Consider the following 23,080-nt stretch of genomic DNA (forward strand, 5'->3'; position numbering starts at 1 on the left):
CCTACCTACGTGAAGATACACATGAAATTCAGACAGCTGACTTGCAACATGCATCTAATTTTGGCCTTAGCACTACGTTCTTCACCGAAAAGGCGAGCTGCACACAATTTACTGAATTTTAACCCCAAATTTGGAGGCCACTTGAGAGCTAAGACGGACAAGAACTGATTAATCAGACAGCAGTTTTCAGAACTGGAAGACAGTGCTTTCACAAAAAACAACGTAACAAAAATATCAAAGACCAATTTTATTTATCTTTTTTTGGCACAAAACTTACAAGAACCATTTTGTTCCCTTCTTAAATTTAGTACAACTAGCAAGGAAAAAAAAGGCATACTAATACATTTAATGAGCTGTACAGCAAGTGATGTGTGGAAAGAGGCACCAGAAAGATCTACCAAAAATCAAAGTGCATGAAAAATACCTACTCTGAGCGCCTCATGGTATTGTATTAAGGCACCACTCCTTTAGAAGGTTTACTGAATACATCAAGTGTGCAACTTCTTGGTTTGGAATGTAAGAGTCCTTCAGCCTGTATCGGAACCAGGTACTGCGACCTCTGCATGGAACAACACTTCTCCTTGTAAATGTTAAATGGAGAGGCCTCTTCCTGCCCAACATCGTCTCTCAGCCAGGTGTGTCACTGTCATATGCTTTGAAAAAGCCAACACAGGTTATCAGTGACCAGCATTTTACTTCAGAGTTTTAAGCTGTAGTGTACACCAGACCTATGAATTCTTTACAATGGTTTTATAGAAAATAAATGCTGCAGAGACAAAAGTAACATGGGACATATCAGGAACTACATTTAGATAGTTTTATCAAAAGAACATGTAAGCACTTTCTGGAGTATCTCTTAAAAAAAAAAAAATCTGAGTAGTGTTATAAGCCAGAATAATTAAATACACTTTTCAACAGAATATTACAAAGCTTTCTCCATGACTAGCAATCAATTCTGACAATTCCACAAGACTTCAGGAACTTTCAGTACGGATGTAGAAAAAGCCCAATATTAGACAGTAGTGATTTTCATAATTAGAAACATTTAATGCAAATACCTGCAACTGCAAATCATGTCATACAGGTGTGTATACACACACACACACACACACACATTGAAACATCATTACAAGGGCCAAACAGACACCTTGGTTCATTGTGGATTCTACACATCACTGCCCTGAAGTACTACAGAAGCTGCAGGTTTTTTATTTCAGCACCTTCATTAGGAACTATTTGTTCAAGAACCAAACCACTTCAGTCACAAGAAGGTGCCACAGGCCAGATTCACATCTAGTGTAAACAGGTTCCAAACAACCAAACAGAAGTTGCATCTGCTTCTTACCAGCTTTGACTTTGGTTTTGCTGCTCAGCTGGATCACCAGTCTCCTTTACTTGCAGAAAGAAGTTTAATAAGAAATCAATGCCCGTATCAAAACTGAAGTGGGAACCAGTAAATGCAGAATATTGTTATCAAACCACTGTACAACACCTCTACTGTAGAGAGTTTCAAACATCTCAGGAGTTTGAGACTGCTTAACCTGAACTCTGGAAAAGTATTTTTCTCTATGGACATGCAAAGGCATTTAAATATGAACTCTAGGAATTACAATATTTCATTTTTTGTCCTCTTACGGTGTAAACCTCGAGAACACAACTGTGTGCCCCATTATAAAACCAAAGAACCCTTGAGCATTAAAAATTCTAAACAGCAAGGGCTGGAAAGAAGGGCATCTGGAAGTGATCTACACATTACAGAGCATGGTGTTTCACAAGTCTCAGAACAGTTCAGTTCATACTTGCTGGGATAAGTTTCCCTATACCTTTGTCCCAATACAGAGCTGTAGTTTTCAGTAACTCTTTAACCCCTGCATTATTTGCTCCCACATATAAAACATGCCACAGAAGTGGCAGTCAGGGCTAAACATTTAACAACATGTCCTTTTCATCCTTTATTAACAATTACATTTATTTCATGATTTGTATGTAACTCATGTAGCAACTTAACATTGGTGTTATATACTGTGCTTCCATTCTCTGGCACTTGGAGGAGAAATTCATTTCCAGACAATCACATCTTGCTGAAGCATTCCTTTGCATTTGTCCAAACTTGAATTCCCTTTTAAAAAAACAATTAAAAAAATCAATAGGTGGGAATATACTTTATTTGCAAACCTCATTCACAGACTTTCTTCTACAGAAGACTCTACAAAGAAGTCCCGTAGAACTTCACACAATGAAATTGGACCACAAATGTCTACTTTATATTGCAAAGCCCAGCCATGATGATGATGACTTTATATATATATATATATGTATACACACACATATATATACATATACATATATATATACACAGACACATCAACATTAACATGTCACTGAGTTCAAGTGGGATGGAATATGTGGGAGGTTTTATGCTAGTGATTTCCAATCTTCTGTGACTGCCACGTTCCTAGTTATTGAAAGTCTGCATCTGTCCCCCTGCTGATATGATAAATATACTGGCCTGGCCTTTCACAAGCCAAACATACCTTTTTGCACATGCTAATCTGCATAACAGCATAGCTTATAAGTGCCTCCTTCAAATCGTGATTCTTTTGCTCCTTAAACCGTTCAATGTCAGCCCAGGCACTTTTCACAAAGTCTCTGAAATTAAAAGCAATTATCTCTGTTAGTAAGTGTTTTAAGTGTTCCATCCTCAGCTCACATTCCTTCTTCTGGACTCTCAGCAGAGAAGCTGTGTTTGACAGTGAGTAAACCAAATCCTGCAATTATTATGTATCCTTCGGTGTCCTCATTTAATAACTGGTACTGCTACCTAATTCTCCATCTTATTTTAAAGGTTTTTAACCTAGAGAATCAGTTTCACAGGACACATTAGGATGTTTGTTTGGTGGGTTTTTTTCCCCAGGAAGCATCACTGCCATAGAACCAGCGTAAGTCAGAATACACATTTTTCTTCAGATTCCTCTGGTAACTAAATCTTTATGCAGACATTCAGCACAAAACATTGCATGTTTCTTTTTCAATTGTCAAGTCAGAATCTTCATCTTCCCAATGTGAAAACTCAGGATGCAAGACTGTCAAGTACAGCAAACATGCAAATTTAATTTGGACAATTCACTTCAGAAATTAATTTTGGTTTGGTGATTTGTGGTCAGGTCTCTTTAACAAAAATAGAGGCAGATATCTGTAATTCATACTTTCATTTGTGCTGGACTTTACATACAAGGCAAGTATTCACTTGAAAATTGCTTCCAGAGCTACAAAAGCACATCTCCAATACATCTGTCAAAATGATTAAGAAATTGCATTTACTGTTGGTTTGAACTATTCATGAACCAGTCTTATCTTTCCAGCTCTAACACTAACATATTAGGAGATACCACATTTACCCCTTGTGTTATATGACAAACGTGCTTTGACACAATCACATCACCTTAGGAATGTTAGCTTCTATTTTTCATTTTTGCATTCCTGAAGAAAATTTCATTAGAGCACCAAGAAGCAGTTACTCAAAGACAACTCACCAGAGCTTCTAATCTCTTTCAAACAGGAGTCAGTTGTCCCCCACATGAGAGGCTGCATAATACAAGCTCAGGACCCATACACGTAAACCAAACTAAATACCATATTTGAAGCAAATCAGCTTTTGAGCCTCAGCCTACTCAGCTGCAGACCCACAAGCCCACCTGCTAAATATATTACTAGTTGAACATAAAAGCATGCAAGTTAGCCATTAGAGTGGGCTCAGTAACTGGGAAAGTCATCAGGTTTTACATAAGCCATACACTCAGACCAGAAGCTAACTGCGTGTACTGCACTTTATTTCACAACTTGCAGCTGACAGGAGCTTTTATAGACAGCTCATAAACACCAAGAATATATTAAAAACACTTATAAAATGCAAACACCTTCAAGAGCATCCAGTCAAGGACTTTTGCTAAGACAAGCCCTGTGTTTTCTTTGAAACAGTCAAGCCCATTTACCTGCCCTCCAGATTTTTAGACTTCAATTGCTCTTCTCCTTCCTGTATCTGCTCTTCTAAAACTTTTATCTTGGCTTCTCTCTGCTCGGGGGTTTCCTGCCCGAAGAGCTTGCTCGTCATCCCTTTCAGGGAGAAAGTTCTCACAGTCTACAAAAACAAAGACACACTAGATTTGGAATTCCTGAGCACAGCCACAACACATCAGGTGATTTTTACCAGCATTTGTGCTTATTATTTGGCTGATTTATTGCTTTAACTTCCATTTCATTAATTGATAGGTAACTATGCTGGCTCACATTAGACCAGGTAAAGTGGGGAGGAAGTAATTTGATGTTCAAACTCTTTAAGGCTGATAAAGTTTCAGAGCAGTCTTCCTACTGAAGTAGGAAAGAAACTAAGAGAAAGAAAAGCCATAAAGGAGTTCTGTTTAGAACATTAATAGATCCAGAAGCAACATTAAGAATTGTAAAAAATTGTCAGTTACCATTTCCAGATAATATTTTAGATAACTTTACCTTCCATATAAAAGAGGCTAACACCACATATCAGTAACACCTACCGTTCAAAAGGCAGAGGAAGCCTTTTAGAATTCCAAACATTTTGATCTTTAGGGTAGAGTTGTCTGTGTTATTCTGCTCAAGTCATATTTACTGCAACTCTTTACTTGCTCAGTATTCAATAAAAGAAGTTTGGCACAAACAGCTTATGTCACTAAGAACCAAGTTACTTTAAACCTCAGATGTCTAGAGCTCATATGATACTGCTTCTCATAAGCAGCAGCCAGCATGCTGGTGCCACTTAAATGTCATTCTAAGTAACTTGGCTCAAATAAAAAATAAATTAAAAAAAGAAGCATCTTGGAGAAGAAAGTGGAAAAAGACTCACTCCTGTTGCCAGCTCCTCACACTGCTGTTTCTTAGATGTTAAGTCCTGTGCAGCCATTTCCAAATCATATTGCATTAGTTCATGTTTCCTGCAAACTGCCCTGAAAAGTAAGTAATGAAAGATCTGTCACATAATCCTTTGTTTTACTACATTTCCCTTCATGTAAATTTTACAAATGGCATCATGTCTTGTTTGTTTTTTGACAGGAAGCACCTCCAGTTATTTATTTAGCTCAGATTCAACAGCCTTATCATAGACTGTATAACTCTGCAAATGCTGTAGTTAAGCAAACTTGGATCAAAGTAAATAAAGTTCTTAGTGCAGCAGCATTCTGCTCCTCTTCTTAGAGTCATTTTAAGATACACTCAGCAATACAAACCCTACCACCCACTTAAGGACACCACTGTAAAATAGTTTTATTCAAAATACACGACAGAAAAATCACACCTTTGACAAAAGGTACCTGGAGACGGCACCTGTCACAGCAGCAATCTATCAATCATAAAATTCCTCACATTTTATTTTTTAAACAATGAAACAAGAAACTGTTTCTAGATTCACACAGTGCCTTTCATCTGGAAAAGAGGAGTTTCCTCTGACCACCTGCACTAAGTCCCAGTCCTGTGTGGGCTGCTGATGCTACATCCGTACTCCATGCCGGATGCACATCCGTCTCCCAGGAGAGGCTACTGGTGCTCTGGGCTCCCACACAGCAGCCGTCACACTCGCCAACCCAATTCCCTACAGCACTACTGGACCTCTCCAAGAGGTTCAGAGCCAGCCCTCTGAAAGCACAATAACCTTAGGCAAAGTCTTACAGCATAAAGCAATTTGCTTTTGTGTCCACACTTGTAAGGGATGACTGCTTGACAAAGACTGAAGTAAAACAAAACCAAACAAAGAAATCAGTATTTATATGCACAAGACTGTACAGCTGATGAAAGTTATATTGGGCAGTTTGAAAGTTCCTAGAATTTATAATGGTTGTAGCAGTTCTGTTTGGCCTATCTCATCTGAAAGCTGAAGCTTTCAGCACATTGGGGCACTATTAGACTGGAAGTCAAGGAAACAGTGGAACCATAGGAATAAAAAGCATTTATTCTACAGTATACAGATTTTAACATTTGTCTTTTCACTATTAATCAGCTCAGTTCTAATTTGTATTGCCACTCACATGGCAATCAAATATGAGTAAGCAAAATAAGAGAGGATAACATGGAGACTCCACAAGATTGAAATTTCCCTTTTTGAGAGAGCAGAAGAGGATACCAAACTAAATTCAACATCAACACAAAATTAAAAAAAAAGGACTACAGCTTCCATTTGAGCTATAGACTTCTGTACATACCGTAGTGCTTCTGCATAGAAGAGATATTCTTTCAGCTGATCTGCATAGTGTTCCTCTTCTTCCAGAATGTCATCAATAGAAGCTGCATATCTAGGGAAAACCAGTCATGGTTAAATATAAAGTTGCTAAATTTAACCTTTAAGGATAACACATCCAGTAACAAGGAAGGACACATCTTTGACAGAAACACCAGTCGCAAAATAAAACAGTGAAGGATACTTCCAGAAAGGGTTTTTCCTTTGTTTTTAATTAAACTCTGAATCAGCTAATGCAAGCATTCCTGTGGGCCTGTTTCTTTGGTTGTTACTACAATCAATCTTTTGACAAGTACAAAATCTATCATAAGCTTCCTGCTGAAGATGAGGCAGTTTTTCTTACAAGAAAGAACACCAATTTCTTCCTTTTCTTCATAGGCAGCACCAAGGCAAAAAAAAAGACATGGTGCAGAAGAAATCCTGGAAGGCTTAAAGCATTAAGGCACAGGAATGTGAACATGATATCTTCTGAAAAGTGAAGAGGCTGCTTTCATGGTTTGCTATTCAGCCCAAGTACCAGATAACTCACAGTGGTGCTCTGAACACAACAACATTAAGTCCCTTCAGCTCCTTCAAAGTCTGTTGCTTTGTCTGCTCTGTAAGTCCAGCATATCAATTCTGAGCAACAGGAAGTTTAACCCTACAAATCTGGAGTACAAGGGCTTGGACCAACTCTGCAGCTCTTGCATTCGCGAGGGGTTTTGTTATTTAGGCTGATGTCTCCTAAAAACGGCAAAAAGCACTTTATTTTTCTAGTTTATACTGTTTATTTGACAGTATTTAGTAGGTTCTTCCTAAACAAGATGACAGACTTGGACACATTGGCAGCCACAGGCCTACAGCTGAAGAGGTAACTGCATATCTCACTTGGCACAGCAATAGAAATGAGACGCCACTTTAGCCCGTGACACAGGGCACGAGCCACTGGAGATAAGCAGAATGAATGAGATCCCACCACAAATACCTTCATCTATTCTGCTAACTCAGGTTCTCAAGTATGTGGCAATCCCTTGCACATCTGCAGGCTCTCTGAACTGAGCATATGTCAGCAACCAGCACAATGTGACCCAAATGTGAATTACACCACCTCTCGGCTTTCAAGTTTTTGCAAAACTCTTGAGTTTTTCCCTTTTTCCCTGTGCCTCTCCAGCAACTGGCTCTATGGAAGAAGTGGCAGCATTTCAAACTGAAAGGGACCTGGTTACATGTATTTGATAAGTTTGCAAGTATGATAAGTTGTTTTGATGCTCTGCAAAATCAAAGACACAGCACATCCAGGAAAAGCCCTACCAAGCCTATTGGTGATGAATACACATAGCATATGAAGTGGCCAGCAACAGCAGATCAGTTTATATAGAAGGGATAAAAGAACAGGAAGAATCCACATTATAAATCAAAGTAAGGAATAAGTCCAAACTTGAAAAACGTGTTGAAAAATACACTTGTTCTGAAAAAAATCCTACAGTCACATAGGTCATAAATGGTTTACCCTCTCTATTTCTAGGTCCTGAAATGCAATAATTTTAATATGGTGGTTAAGATTTCTCAGGGCAGCAGATGGACCACATTTCCATTTCAAGTAAGATCTACATTTAGAGCAGTGCTAGAGCTCCTTGTGGCAAAACAACTTTCAGGGAAAAAAAACCCGAACCAAGAAATCCCACCAAACAAAATCCTACCTTACCCAGACAGGGTTTTCATAATGAGCTTTATTTCTAAAAAAAAAAAAAAATAATAGTAAGACAAGCTACATTTCTGACTGCCTAAATTTAGGCAAACCAGAGAAAATGTTAAGGAGAAATGCTGCAATAAGTTCTGAAGGTACCTAACATGTTCTCACCCTTCGTGGGAACTGTCAACTAAATCCCTGTTTTACTTTAGACTGGTTCCACCTGTAATGACAGTCTTGTTGATGCAGAGATAAAGGGTCACCCATTAATAACATAAAGGACAGAAATCAAAGGTCTGGCATTGTTTTCTTTCATCTTTTAAATACCAGAATTATAGCCATTTACTCCAACTTTCTCAGCATACTCTGTCACTTTAGCAAGCACACATCCAAAGAGCTTTGGGATGTCTTCTCCAAACATTAAACAGTTATAGATCATACTAGACAATAACAACTCATAAGTTTAAATAAACATCTAGTAAAGACCACAGCATATGGGGTAGATAGAGAATAATTGAATTAGTCTTGAAGTTTAACATCTATATTAGGCAACCTTCGTGAAGTAGCTTTCTGTTGCAATAAACTCCTGCCTGATGTTATGGGAATGATAACTGAACTGGTAAGTTATACTTTCAAGAGATCATAGATATGAACCTTACTGGCAGGAGACCACATGGGTCATTGAATGAGTTCCTGAATCTCACAGCTGCTGCTTCTTGCTTGATTGTCACTAAGGGATTACTGTTGTAGGAGAGTGCCAGAGCAGAGGAGATGACAGACAAGGAAAGCTACCTCAGGCTTCATGCAGTGATTAAAGTTACCCAGAATAGCAGTTACCCACTGCCTTCACTCTGGATCTTTAGCCCTAACTGTGTTACAGACAGAAATATTAAATACTTTGGATGTGTGGAGAGGGGTCAGCCTCCTGACTGAGAAGTGAGACAAACTTCTTCAATTTCTAGGTGTTTGAAATCTAGGTGTGGTGTATCTGAACCACCAAAAACCTACTTTTGATTCCTTAGCTCCACTATATCATGCCATGTTTTCATAATCTCTTCAATTTTCACCTCTACTTCAATTTTTTTTCTTCTGAATGCAGAACACATTCTCCATTTCTTTATTCTCACCAGAGCCCTCTGCCTAAAATATATTATAGCTTTTCTTGGATGCAAACTACATTAGCCAAAATGCAGAATTGTGAATAAATTATTCAGAGGGGCTCAAGTTCTTAAAGATCTGATAAAACCAGAATTATTCTGAAGAAGCTGAGGTTGTGGCTCTTCAAACTCTTCCATTTGACAAGGCCAATAATAACTGACATCTTGATAACTTGACACCACCAATAACAACCAGGCGGTAGTACATATGTAAATCTGCACTGTAAACTAAACCTGGTAACTTTATTTCCACACAAATTGCATTTTATCGGTAAAAATACTGTATGAAGTGTGAAACACCTTCCATCTCTTGCTGGAGTTGCTATTTATCTGTTCTGTGGGATTACAGAAGAGGAATCAGAGTGGTAAGAAATGCTGTTTCACTTACTACACATGACTACCTGAAAAGCAGAAAGCACGAGCCTGAATATCACTTCTGTGAGCACTCTCGTGTGCCAGACTCCTATTTTGAAGGCTGGGCTCCGTATACTCTGCCAACTGACTCCAAAGATGCAAAGAGGGAGGATTCTATGCAAAGAGGGAGGATTCTTTATTATATCCAGTCAGTGTTTGTTTCAAGTATCCACTGGAGTTTTGGTGCTGATTAATTAAATTTCTTAATTCTCTATAATCAAGTCCAAACCTGTGTACCATCTACTGCATGGTACAAATGGCTGCTATCAAAACCAAATGGATCTCATCAGGTCTGCAGTACATTAAAGTTGTATTCCATCAGTTTCTGGTATAGTAGCTTAAAAGAAAAACTGGAAGAAGTCCAAACACTTCTACAATTTCAAAATAATAATAAAAAAAGAAACCCCTTTGGTTCTCCTGAGACTTTTTGAGCTACTTAATACAGTATATGGATGCTAAAACTGTGCCTGCATCCAAGTCACAGAAACACTGTATACCTAAAAACAATGCACCCCCAACTTTCTCGGTACTCATATGTACTTTACGGTTGAGGGAAAAGAGAGGAAAGAGGGAGAGTTCCACATCTGGCTTACATCAAACTATCAGATATTCAGTCAGTACTTACACATCCATGTGGTGGCCAGCACTCTGTAACCCATCCCCCATCTCCTTTTCTATTGCACTCCATTCACTGTAGGAAAAACAAACGAGAAACAACATCACACATCAAGGGTAAAGGAAGTTAATAAGCTGCATCCTGTATACAGTTTCTTTCCAGGTGACACCTGAATGGAAACTGCCTCAAAGTTAGACTTGGCCAAACTGTTTTCTTTCTCTAAGGAGCAGCACTGACAATGTGGCGAGGCTATTTATGGCACTCTGTTAAACAACTGTCCCTAAAGCTCATTGTCACAAATATATTTAGTTTGAGATTCCTTTTGAGCAGAAAGTCTTGTTCAAAGAGCTGAAACTCTATTTAAAACAAAACCAACCAAACAAAAACAAATCACCTAGCACTCAATATAAATGGGGCAGGGGATACCGACAATGATGAACTTTCTAAAACAGATTTTGGTCTAACATACTCATCAAGAAGAAACTAAGCTTTCCAGACCCACAACACATCAGATAGAAGCCTCTCATTCCAAAAACCAGAGGGTGGGATTTGACTTTTGTAAGCATTTTACTTCTCCTGAGGCCATTTCATGTATGTTGTTGTTTTCATAGTAGACTGTTGTTTAGTTCTATTCATTAAAAAAAAATCAACTTGCAACTGTCTCTTTATTACAACTACCTAGTTATGTTAGAGAGATTATTTAGATAAAGAAAGAAACAGAGCTACATTAAAGATAGAAAGAGACTTATTCTGGACATCCTGGCATGTACACTGCAATTTTAATTGTGTTCTCAGCTTTATGAAACCTTATTGGAGTTCTTAGTTACAAGAATTACATCCACAACTCTTTTTACAAGGAAAAAAAGGAGAGGTTCCCCTTATATTTCACATAATTTATATGTAATGCATCTATTCTGTCCTTCATTTTTTCATAAACATTCCACTCTGCTGATGTTGACATTTGTTTGTCTTTGTGTTATTACAGAACTACACCTAATTTCATTTTAAAGCCCCCAGTGAGAAAGACATCTGCAATCCATTAACCCAGAGAATTAAATTTAGCACTTGAACAGTGTGTAGAAGCAGGAGGTTTCCCTTAACCAGAAGTTTAGATTCTTTAATTCTCCAGTGAGATGGAAAACTTGAGCATGCAATTCACTCATATAAATCAAAAAAACCGACTGGCAAATTCACTTTAAAAAGCTACTAAAATTGGATAGATACAATTGTTGATTTTTAACCACTAAAAGGGCCTAGAAGCTTTTAAGAGACAACTGCATGAAGAGTGATGGGGAGTTACTTTCTGAAGAAACAAAATGCCAACGCAGCAGCCAAAGGCCCAAAGGTCTGGCATACAAAACAAAAAACTAGTCTTCCACTAGAGACTAAGCTCAGCAGATCTGGAGATCACTCTATGCAACACAGCAATCTCATTAGTACTGCAATACAGAGCTTTTCAAGATAGACAATGAAATGCTTCAGATATACTTTTCAAGAGCATAACAACAGAACCAACAAATTCCCTTCTCTCTTCCCACATCTTTGTATGTATTTGAAAACTGGATGAACTCTTACCTGAATACTCTTCCATAGTTGCCATGGACTTTATAGACGCCATATAGCCGGTCTGCTACCCTCTAAAATGTTTTAGAGACAGGTTTTGGTCATCAATATGAAAAGCAATTGCTTTGTGAAAGCCCCCCCCCAAATTCCAAGCTAAAGCCCTAATGTTCTTACACAGGTAAACAAGATTAGGCCTAAATCTAATCTAAGCCACTACTGAAAGAAAAATCAACAGCATTAATTTCAGAAGACTGAAGTCGCAATCAAGGCTATATTGAAAAATTAGCATTTCAAGTATTTCTTTGGAAGTGCTCCATTATAAGATATGCCTATGGAGACCATAAATAATCAAGTTCCCTTCAGTTTTTGATCAACAAATATAAGGCATCCTTTATCTGAATAATGCCAAATTTATATACACACTTCTTTAACTTATTGATGACAACACAGAAGTCCATCCTGACATCAAGATTGTAGAGAAATCTTTGGTAAAAGTCTAACAAGTGACTTGATTTTTCCACCCAGCTCAGTGAACTGAGGGAAAGAAAATAAGCTATCCACTGCAGGACTTATTGCTCAAGCTAGATGTCATTTCAGCTGTTTGGAGTGTCAGTGCCTGCTGCAGCCAGCACTACAATGCTGCCAACAACCTCAGAAGAAAAGACACGTGTACGCTCTGAAGTGTGAGTTGTAATCCAGATAATGCCCTTGGAATTACAATGTACCACCAAATGAGAGTGAAGTTCTGCAAGAGCTACCACTGTTATTATGTCTGTCACAGCAGTAAAAAGGGAACATAAGCGAATTGCCCAACAGATCACACACACACACAGCCCTGAGAAAACAGGACTGTCTGTAGAACGTCAGTGATTAATCCTCTCAAGAACCTCAGCTCAGCAGGGCAATCCATTACCATCCTCTGTTGCATAGCTTCCATCAAAAATTAAATTCCTGTTGAACTTACTAAAAAGTATCATGCTCTCATTATTGAAACTGTAATTTCCTATTTCCTTTTTGTGACTTTAAAAAAAATAATAATCTTCCACTCTCAACCCATACAGTATCTTGATGTATGACATTATTATTCTCATAATTAGAAAGACAATTATTCATTATAGATTGAAGAACAAGCCAAAAAAAGAAAAAGCATACTGGGAAGCATATAGGATTCATGCTACAAGCTCTGGAAAGCAAAGTATTACATGTCTGACCAGAAAACTGGTATTTTGGGGTCCTTCTCAGACCAGACATCCAGCAAAAGCAACTCATTTGCTGTGCAGAGAGAAGCAGACACCTCAATTCTCTTTGAAACACCCCCCTGTGATACATGGTCATCACAGGAGAGGGCAGATTAGCAACATGCACTGGCAAACTCAACCACTGTACCTGGAACTTCTCCCCCTCCCAGATCTGTACAGTCAGTGCCCTCACCCCTTGCTGTCTCCTGCTCCACACTCCAGAGACAGACTCCCTCAGGCAAAACTGCCCTCATTCTAGAACACATACACCACTACTCTTGACTAAACAAGAAATACTGCCTTATAAATAAATCATACTATTTGTCACGACACACATGGGAAATACTTACAGCTCTGACTCGCAGAAGGTGTGATATGACAGACTGCAGTTCATCGCTATAGTGTTTTAGCTCAGTAAATCTCCTGGGAGGACAAAACAGATAGTACATCATTAGCCATCATGAAAGCAAGCTTTCACAGCATGCACGACACAGCCACAATGCCACAGCCAGGGAGACGGAGCCTGGCCTGTGTTGGAGTGGAATCAGCTGAAGACTCCCAGAGAAGGGACTGCAAAGTTTAATTCCCCCAAAGCGAACAACCCAGCACTTGCACGACTCCTATTTTTTCATATGCAAATGTTGAAGGTTCAGATCAATTTAAGAGATAACATTTTATGAAATAAAAGCAGTTAGCTGAAGTTATTGCATCACTCTTTTGCTGTTTGTTTGGTTGTTGTTTGTTGTTTTTTTTTAATGGGATTCATAAAAGCAAGGGTTAGTGAACAGGAAAGCTTCAAGTAAGTACAAAGCCAAAATCTTCTGAAGCATATTTCTTAATACAAGCATGTTCACATTTCTGACCTGGCAAAGATACTTTACTTTCAAGCTGCCATCTACCCAATTTTGTGCATAGCTCTTTAGGAGTTCAAGGAAGCATTCACAATTCCCACAATTCCTCTAAGGCTAATCCATACAGTAACTGTAACATGATATATGAAATCCTATTGAGACTTGTACCTGCACAGGAGTGATGTATGGCTAAAAGCCATCAAACCACTACATCTTAACAAGGTACCAGAGAGGTAACCCCTTGCAAGTGACCATGTGCACACTGCTGGCCTGTCACTTCTGAAGAAGAGGCATTTTATCAGCCAGGTCAATTAAGCCTTGGAGGCAGTTTAAGCTGATACCTTTAGCTCACGCTAATGACTTTGCCACAGCCTTGCTAGTGACAGGTAACCAATTAAACCACAGCAACAGCCTCTTGTGTACACGTAAACCCTACCTACTACACACAAGTCTAACTCATGACCTACTTTGGTACACAAAAAAGTATTTATTTCATCCAGGGGGGAAGCCAGAAACAGCTTTACTTAAATTTCTAAACAATGATCTGAAAATAAACACAGAAGAATGCAACTAGAATTAAAGAATGGGAGTCTAAAATTAGCCTTCCAGGTTGATGTTGAAGAAGGAAAAAGAAACTTCATCCCTCCTCCCACCACAGGCACACAGTCAGGCTTTGTATTTCAGAATAGCTTGTACCCAAGAGGTCTTACTGAAATGAGTCGGGTCACTTGTTCTGGGTGACCAAGTACGAAATTCCAGGGTTTTTCATTTAACACCTCTTCCTCCCCTGCCAGGAAGTCTTCCCCTAAAATATTCTCATCCTTACATTCAGGAAGTAGAAGCTTTATTACAATTTCTAAGATTTGCGATTTCCAAGAAGCATCTTTTATAAGATTATGACACACACAGGGTTAAATACATAAAAATATTTAAAAGCTAGCAGAGAAACTGTATGGGAAAAAGAAATGTAGTCATTGATCTGCACAGTGGGATTTAGAGAGCAATCTTTTCAGTTTACACTTTATAAAATATGCACCAGGGCTGCATGTCAGACAGCTGCAGACACGTACGGTGAAGATACTTGAAATAATTGAACTAAAAACAAAAGATTAAAAAGCATGCCTTCAGCTCAAGAAGACTCCCCTTTCCACTCCAGAAATTTATAATGAAAAGTTTTATTTATCCTGCTTTGTGGCAAGAAATCTTTTAGGAATGCTGTAACTCCCTGAAGGCAAGAGTCAGGAACCTAAGAGGACTTTCTGTATCCTAGAATCCAGCAGAAATACCTCCTCTCCCTTACAAATTCCTCTTCCACTAAAAAATAAAATAATTTTTAAAAATTACTACTTCTGAAGCAAGCTGTCTTCTTTTTACTGTCTCAAAAAAGCATAAACCAAAGTGCTGCTATTTTTCCCCACTCTTCTGTGAAAGTTGAAAATTTTAAAAACATAATTTTTTGGAAAAACTGTTTTGAAAAGGTGTTGCAGATCAAGGATTTCTTTCTCAAGTATTTGCTTAAGTCCTACTCATTGTTCATGAAAAAAATTTACATAATTATAATGTAATTTCCAAACTGAGTTCAGTGAGGCACACAAAGGGATGTTTACCTTCCAGTGCACCATAACAGCAGAAGTGTGAAACAAGACAGTTTTGGCACTCAGTAACTGAGGCTTTTTTAAATAGCACTTTTCGCTTGGTTTTACTGGTTTTACAATATTACCAACAGTCTAGATACTTAACTGAGCCATTAAATAGAACTTGGGACACAAATGAAGAACTGATCGATCACACTGGTGTAGGAGCACCAGCAGGTCTTAAAAATATCTTTTATGACACTGGAAAATAAGAAATTTTGATTTACAGTAGACAGCATTTCAATATAAGTTATTTACTTTGTGTATTTTACTTGCCCTCCCTGCATCAGTGAGGGCAGTGTCACTGTCCTGTTTTGTGAAGGAAGACACTACAAGAACAGAACTGTTCACTAAAGAATAAGTCACTTGTCTGAGTAACTAGACAAAAATAAAGGAGAGCTACTAAAAAAAAAATTCTGCCTTAGGAAAAGATTTAGTGTTTTCTAAAGAAATCTTTCACAAAAAAAAAAGCTACTTTTTTGATTAAAGCCCAGAAAGAGAACAAAAGGATGGGCACCACGAGGCAAATCAAAGAGGTCTGCAGTACATACAAATTTACCTCTGAGTAACCAGAACACCATATTTTTATCACCATTTAATTCCACCATTAAAAATATAAATTGCTTCCCACCGGAGAAGGTTTAGTCTCCAGTCTACACTTGACCTGGAGGAGCAGCCTTGTTCCAGCTGTGTGGAGCTCCTCACGTTGCTAAGCTGAGGGGTGCAGCTCCACAGCACCGCAAGGCAATCCGGACTGGGAGCTGCACCTGGAACCCCTCCTGCTCCAGGAACCTAAAAGCCTACACCCTACACAGCAGTCACACCTTTTGTTTCAGCAAGGTGAGTTTGCTGAACTACTTCAGCACCCAGCCAAACAAGAACCAAAGGTAATGCAGAGGGGCAAGGCATCATATTCCAGGCAGCTCAAGCGTGAGTGTGCTGGGCAGAGCAAGGCACTGTCCCCCCTGTTAAGAGCCACACGTGCTATGGTAAAAGGCTCTCCCTGAATTTATTAAAAAAAAAAAAAACCAAAACCAAAAACAAAACAAAAAAGCGTCCAACAAAACAAAAATCCTCAGCTTCTGCTCATCAGTTATTTGTTAAACAACTTGTATCCCCCAAATCAATTTGGAAGCTCCTGTGGCTGGCAGAATACAACAGAAAACATGTGCCATCTCTCTCAAGCACTGTGAAGGCTCTACCGAGACACAGACACCTGGGAACTGTTTTTGTTACAAGCCCTTTCTCATGTTTTCCTTGTATTAACTCTTTTCCTGCTTTTTAACAAGCCACTTCTCACAACAGCTTTGTTTTCTGAAACATTGTTACCTCAAAAGACAACAAGATATTCCTTAAGCAATCTTGCCCACCTATGCCTACAGTAAGACTTCTGGGAAGGTTTCCCTGCTGTGAGAACAGGAAAAGCTAACTCCTGTCATCCACACAGGAAGATGACTGAGGATGAAGCATTCAAACAAGGGGCCAATTTCACCTGCAGGCACAGAGAGAATTTCTGTCTTCCGATCTCATCCATGAATATTTCCTTTTATATTAAACCCTGGCTAAAAGCTTCCTTGCTGCCACAGAAGGTTGTAAAAGCAAGCACAGTAAAAAAGGAGAGACCGGACCAATTCACAGGTAACCCTATAAAGAAGTTCAGAAAGGTATGTACCCTCTAAGATCCTTAACACAGTACACAAAGATTCTATGGAAGTACAAAGGGAAAAGACAACAGAAAGCAATCAGGCATGTGGGCTCTCCCTAAATAGCATCTCCTATTGCCACTGCTGTACAGCAGATGAACCCAGAAGGGCACTTGTTAAGGGTCTCCTTGGCTTATGGATGGCAAACAGCAACATCTCTTGGCTCTACTGCTGCACACTGATGTTTCTAACTATTGTGGAAGTAGAAGCTCTCATTTTACCCTTCTCACAAGCACCCAGGGTGTGATGAACCTCCCATTACATACCCTGACAATTCTGAGCAGTTTTTCCATCCAGCAGATTGCTCTAGTGTCTGTCCCAGAGCTTCCTAAGCTGTAACGGAGCTGAACTGACCTCTGGACTTCCAAAAGCATCTGTGAAAATTGGCAGCTTGAAGGGAACTATGAACAGCAACACCGGGGTGTGTGCATCCTGAACTGTACACTAGCAGACTTTTGGAAAGACCATCAATCTGTATTCTGTTCACACTTGGAAAGATTTCTTTGCAAACAATTATTAAGAGGTTCTTTTGCTGAGTCTGGGTTTGGGGTTTCTTTTGTTGCTTCCTTTTAGTCTCGCAAAAACGAAATACTCATTTTGCATAAAGTGATGGAATTTTTCTAAATGTTTCCTGCTTCTAGAAGCAGGATTTATCAAACCTTTTCACAGTACCTCCTTACTGGGCTTCTGTTAAGATCTGAAGTGCAGAAAGATAATTTTTCGTTTCTGAATTTACACTGAAGAAAGAGAATATTCTGTCACCTGAAGTTATAGATGTAACTGAAAAAGGGAAAGGGAGGGAAGAAGTATGTGGAATCTTACTTGTCTGGGTTTTTCACTCTGAATGTTGCATTAAGAGCTTTTAATCTGGAATCTGCCTGAAAAAGGGGAAAAAAAGCTTTGTTAATTTAACGCAATTAAATTTCAGTGACAAAAAAATCTCAGCCCTTGGCAGCACCACTAGAAAAAAAATCCTGCCTTCCTGGCATATTTAAATCTTCAAACATTGAACAAGTTGACACTAGCTGCCCTGCATGTCAGATATTTTTATTAAAAAGTCAAAAAACTAAGCTATTTTTATGAATATGATGTAAACAGTAACCTCTAAAATTAAGCTGGTATAATCCAAATCCCACAAAAATAGTCCCTTCTTAAAATGCAGCACAAATCATGGAGTTAAGATACACAACCCTGCATTCTTTTTAGATGAAGCAATTAGGTAACATAAGACCATATGGACAAGCTATTTTATATTTTTCAAACCAAATAAAACCAATGGTAGAGTGACCTCTATATGCTCCTTATTACTAGGAACAGTTCCCCAGTGAAATCAAAATCTTATATATGGTGTTCCCTTATTTTATGACTTGCTTTACAGAAAATATGTAATTTGTATATCAGAATAGAACCATTTTAATGCAATGTTCTTCTCTATAGTAGAGCATATATAAATCTCTACAGAATAAAGTTCAATACCTAATTAAAAAGGTAATTGGCTGCTTTAGTTTTTGAGATGTTGGTTTACCAATGACTGCAACAGCAGTATGGAACCTTGCTAAGGAGATGGAGGGGTTTTTTTCCAGTTTAATTGAATATTAAATTGTGCAATGAGTATTTACTCTTAATAAGACACCAATACAGATGAGAGATCCCAGCCTCATCCACAGAGGTCCCACATCACTACCAACTCTTCATTTCTATAATGCATTTTATACAAAGCTCGCTCAGGGCTCATCTACACCGCAGGAAAACTCCAAATCTGGGTAAATGGTTGGATTTTGCTTTTGATCAAAACATCCTTCTCTCCAGTAAAAGGAAAATAAACAAACACCCCTTGTGAGGTGTATAGATTTCCTACAGTTTACTCTCTAGTTAACAGGCTGTGCCACAGCTGCGAGCAGAGAGTTACTTCAGCAGTACTTGTTAGTGCTGGTATATGACACAGGAATATTTTGTGCACTGTTACAGCCAACTCAGGGCTTGAAGAGCTATTTTGAGTTTGACAGTGAAGGGAACAGAGTGTTTTCCCAAACCAAGAAGAGAGGCCTTCCTTTAGGGCCCTTGTAATAACCTCTACAGATGAGACAGGCACAGTTTGAGACTGTTTCACCTCCTGCTGCATTTAGGCTGAGCAGAAGATACCCCATAACTAACCTGGAGAAAGAGAGGCTCAGGGGGCACCTTAATGCTCTCTACAACTACCTCAAAGGAGGTTGTAGTGAGGGGGACATTGGTCTCCTCTCCCACATAACAAGCAATAGGACAAGAACAAATGGCCTCAAGCTGCAACAGGGGAAGTTTAGATTGGATACTAGAAAAGATTTGTTTACTAAAAGGGTTGTCAAGCACAGGATGAGGCTGTCCAGGGAAGTGATGGAGTTACCTCCAAGTTGTTTAAAAGGCATGTTGATGTGGCACTCAGGGACATGGTTTAGTGGTGGACTTGGGAGAGTCAGATTAACTTTAGCTGTCCTTCCACTGACCAAACCATCAAAACAAAACATAATCCACAAACAAAAAGGTAAGTGAACAAAACCCTCAGGACTAAGACTGACTGACACGGGGAGAAAACTGTTTCACTGTTACCACTGCGTATGACACTTCTCTAAGAGTATCTTGCAAAGGGAAGACAAGGCAGCACGGGGAAGCATGTTCCAGACAGCAAAAGGAACACAAAATCCTGCTGGAACTCCAAGTCTCAGCCTTCATGTTTATTCAGAGTGCTTCAGGTGCTTGTATGGTCTTGGATCTCCAACAAGTCAATACACAAGCCAGTTACATTTTGAGTTGATCACACACACCCATGTGTACTCCTCACACATCCTCTCAGTACAAACATCACCTGGATACACTGACATTATCAGAGTCCATCCCTCTACGTAGCTATTTCAAAACCCACTGTATTTATGTTCAAACAGCAGTCACCAAAGCCACTGAGTTGGGACAGCATGCACATTCAACAGGTTTACACTTGGAAAGGACCACTTCCAAACTTACAGCTGCAGGGCAAGCTTTTTGTCTTTTGTCACAAAACACGTAGCACTCTGAAGAAAGAGTTCAGTAAAGCACTGTCAGGCAGGAAGCACAATCCTGCCAACACTCAACCATCTAAGTAGGGCTATTTCCTTCTTGCCAATCGCAGCACAGTAACTCCCACACACCACTTTTGAGCATTTGCACCAGAGCTGAGCTTCTAGAAAAACATCTGTCCAGTCTTAAAACTGATTTAAGACTAATACGCACAAGCATTTTAGAGATTAACTCCCCATCAAATGAAGTACAGTCAAGGAGTTTTCAGACAGTTAATTCCTACTATGATCCTATAATCATTTAAGTAAACTAAAGAGAGAGGGGAATTTTCTCTTTCCTAAAGGAAGGGTTAAAATCCCTAGTGACAAATCCCTTAAATATAAAATTAAGTGTTGGGGAGGGAGGGAGGAAAGGCATAATTTAATGATACAGTTGGCAGAATAAACAAAGTTTCCAATGTCAACACTCAGCTGTAACATACTACACTGCATTAATGCCCAATTTAAAGTTTAGTTGCCCTGGTTCAAACTCTTTCAGACAAAAGACACATCCTGCTTTAATGCAGAGGCAACAGCAACATGTAAACCAGTGGTCTGATTACAGTCTAAGACATTTAGGGAATAGAGGTTTTTCCTCCAGTGTAGTGATAAATCTTGAAGGTTTATGCTTTAGATGTAGGATAAAGGAAAGATGCTCTTTAACAGGCTTTTGAAAAAGTTATTTTTCTTTCCTAAGGAAACCAGAACTGTAAAAGGGAAACTCTACACAATCAACCCTAGAAGGAAAGCAGGACTTGCTCATCTGTCATTTAATCTACAGTGTGGTTTCAGGTAGGCAAACAGTCTCACCATTCTGCTATGAGTTTTTACACACCACTGTGTGCACTCCTGAACATACCCTGTCAGTACAAACCTTCTGAACTCCTATGAATGTAAGCTGAAATAAATATGTGCTGACTAGGAACACACAGCTCCAGAGCTTTACACTGTTTGCACTGTGAATACCAGCAATATTCAAAACCTACTGTGATGGAAGAGAATTATTGCCAACTTAAGTTATCAACAGTAAGTGTCAGTATCAAAGCCCCTTGGACATTGAGGATAAGAGCACCAGGGATTTTCTTTAGCTCTCACTATTTAGAATAATTCTTCATAATCCACCTAGTTTTCAGTTGTGATTTCATGAGGCCAGATCACATTACAATGAAACAAAAAGCTCTGTATTTGTCCCCATACAGTAACTCTTCCAGACACAGCCCAGCAATCTATCAGCTTCTCAGATTCTTGACCTGTACAGACACATGACCTTTGATCATTTATTCCTGCAAGTCTTCCACCAGTTTACCCAGCCATGAACTCAATGATGTCAATGGGGATAGTATTACTCCAAGACAAATTCTATTAAACAGTTAAGGGGCACCAAATCCGTCTGTCTTAGTCTCTTTCAGCAACTTCTCCTTGTAAAGAAGTCCTACAATTCAGACCTCTTTGCTTACCTTTTCTTTTTTTTGACACCTTGCACCTCTTACCAGGCTAAATCTGACACCCACCTTTAAAATGATGCTAAACTAAAGTGACAACATAAAAAAGCAGTGCTATGGGCTTAAGTTCATTACTTTTAAAGCTTATAAGGACCATAATTCTACATTTCTAGCAGAATTACACAGGCACATAACAAACCTGCTAGAGAACTTAACAACTGCAATCCTACCCATCACGTGCAAAGAACATCACTGTTTTTTGCAGTTACAAGTATACATAAAGCAATGCCTTTAACTCATTCTCACAGCAAACAGCCTTTCATAAATAGCCTAGAACATGTTTGCTGGAATATGTCTGTATCACAGCAGGCATGAGACAATTACAGTAATTACCTTTAACTGAAATCCAGTCTCATTCACCATTTCTTTCCACCCACCTTCCTAAAAATACAGGAAAAGAATGTTCAGTTAGAGTAATTTAAGAGTGCTGTAGCTTTTGCAAGTCCCTGTTTGAGAGCCTATATCAAAAGAGCTTCTCCTGTAAGCCTGCCTTCTGCCTCAGCTACCCTTCCCATGTCTTTCCAAAATTCTGGGTTAAGAATAACCAATCATTATGTTGTGCTTACATACTAATCTCCCCCCAAAATGCTCTTCTCTTCACTACTCAATTACCTCATTCTATCAAGTGGGGGCAGGAGCCACACCCCTCTGTCTAAAGAAGTAGCTCAGCTCTTTAGAAAGAAGGGTTGCCTTTGAGATTATCAGCAGCTGCAAGGACCTTTGCAGCTCGAGGCAAAGTGCAGAGAACATACAGGTGACAACAGTTTATGTGCACATGCTGTCACCTGGCTCAGGTGTAGTGGTTGGTTTTCCACTGTTTTCAGCTCCTATACATTGGTTCACCTACATACTATACTGTGCTGTGGCAAACACAGCTGCTCAGTCCACCATTTGGGAATCTCTCATCAAAGCACAGAAAAAGAAAAGAGCCATCCAACATCTCCTAAAGTTGAAAGCTGCAGAATGCATTGCTTAAGCTGACAGTTGGACCACAACTTTTGTGACAATGATCATGATCCAAACAGCAAAGCTACAGAAACTATGGATATCCAGAGAGTGAACTGGAAGCCAGTACTGTCTCTGCAGCCAGCAGCACAACATGCTTACTATTTCAGCTTTGGTCCTGTGGAAGCTTTCCCAACCAACATGCATTAAGTTCCTAATACGCTGTTTCAAAGTGGTAGAAATTCTTTCTTAGCAGCCTTAAAACTTGACTGGAAAAAAGTCATAAGGTACATTAGAAGTGCAACTGTACAACTGCAGTGGGCTGTTAAGAAACTTTTAGCTGGACAAGCCTTTTCCACCTCAAGTTTATTCACACTGTCTATCCTTCCTCCTGACACAGAACAAGCTATGGGTCAATAGAAGGGAAGAAGAGAAAAAGAATGTTATCTTAAATAAATAAC

General features: G+C 39.1%; 1 protein-coding gene across 1 annotated transcript in view; it reads right to left on the reverse strand.

Annotated features, from left to right (window-relative positions):
• Window positions 1-230: 230 nt before the first annotated feature.
• The window catches only part of SNX4 (sorting nexin 4), a 33,963-nt gene continuing 11,113 nt past the window's right edge, over window positions 231-23,080 (reverse strand). Inside the window, 10 exon segments of the mRNA XM_027637115.1 lie at window positions 231-2,119; window positions 2,535-2,649; window positions 3,993-4,138; window positions 4,877-4,976; window positions 6,225-6,314; window positions 10,125-10,190; window positions 11,691-11,752; window positions 13,267-13,339; window positions 17,927-17,982; window positions 22,008-22,055. Of these exon segments, the coding sequence (XP_027492916.1) occupies window positions 2,072-2,119; window positions 2,535-2,649; window positions 3,993-4,138; window positions 4,877-4,976; window positions 6,225-6,314; window positions 10,125-10,190; window positions 11,691-11,752; window positions 13,267-13,339; window positions 17,927-17,982; window positions 22,008-22,055 (804 nt within the window). The 3' untranslated portion in view covers window positions 231-2,071.

Source organism: Corapipo altera, unplaced genomic scaffold, assembly GCF_003945725.1.
Source record: "Corapipo altera isolate COAL_440 unplaced genomic scaffold, ASM394572v1 45, whole genome shotgun sequence".
Classification (NCBI taxonomy): domain Eukaryota; kingdom Metazoa; phylum Chordata; class Aves; order Passeriformes; family Pipridae; genus Corapipo; species Corapipo altera.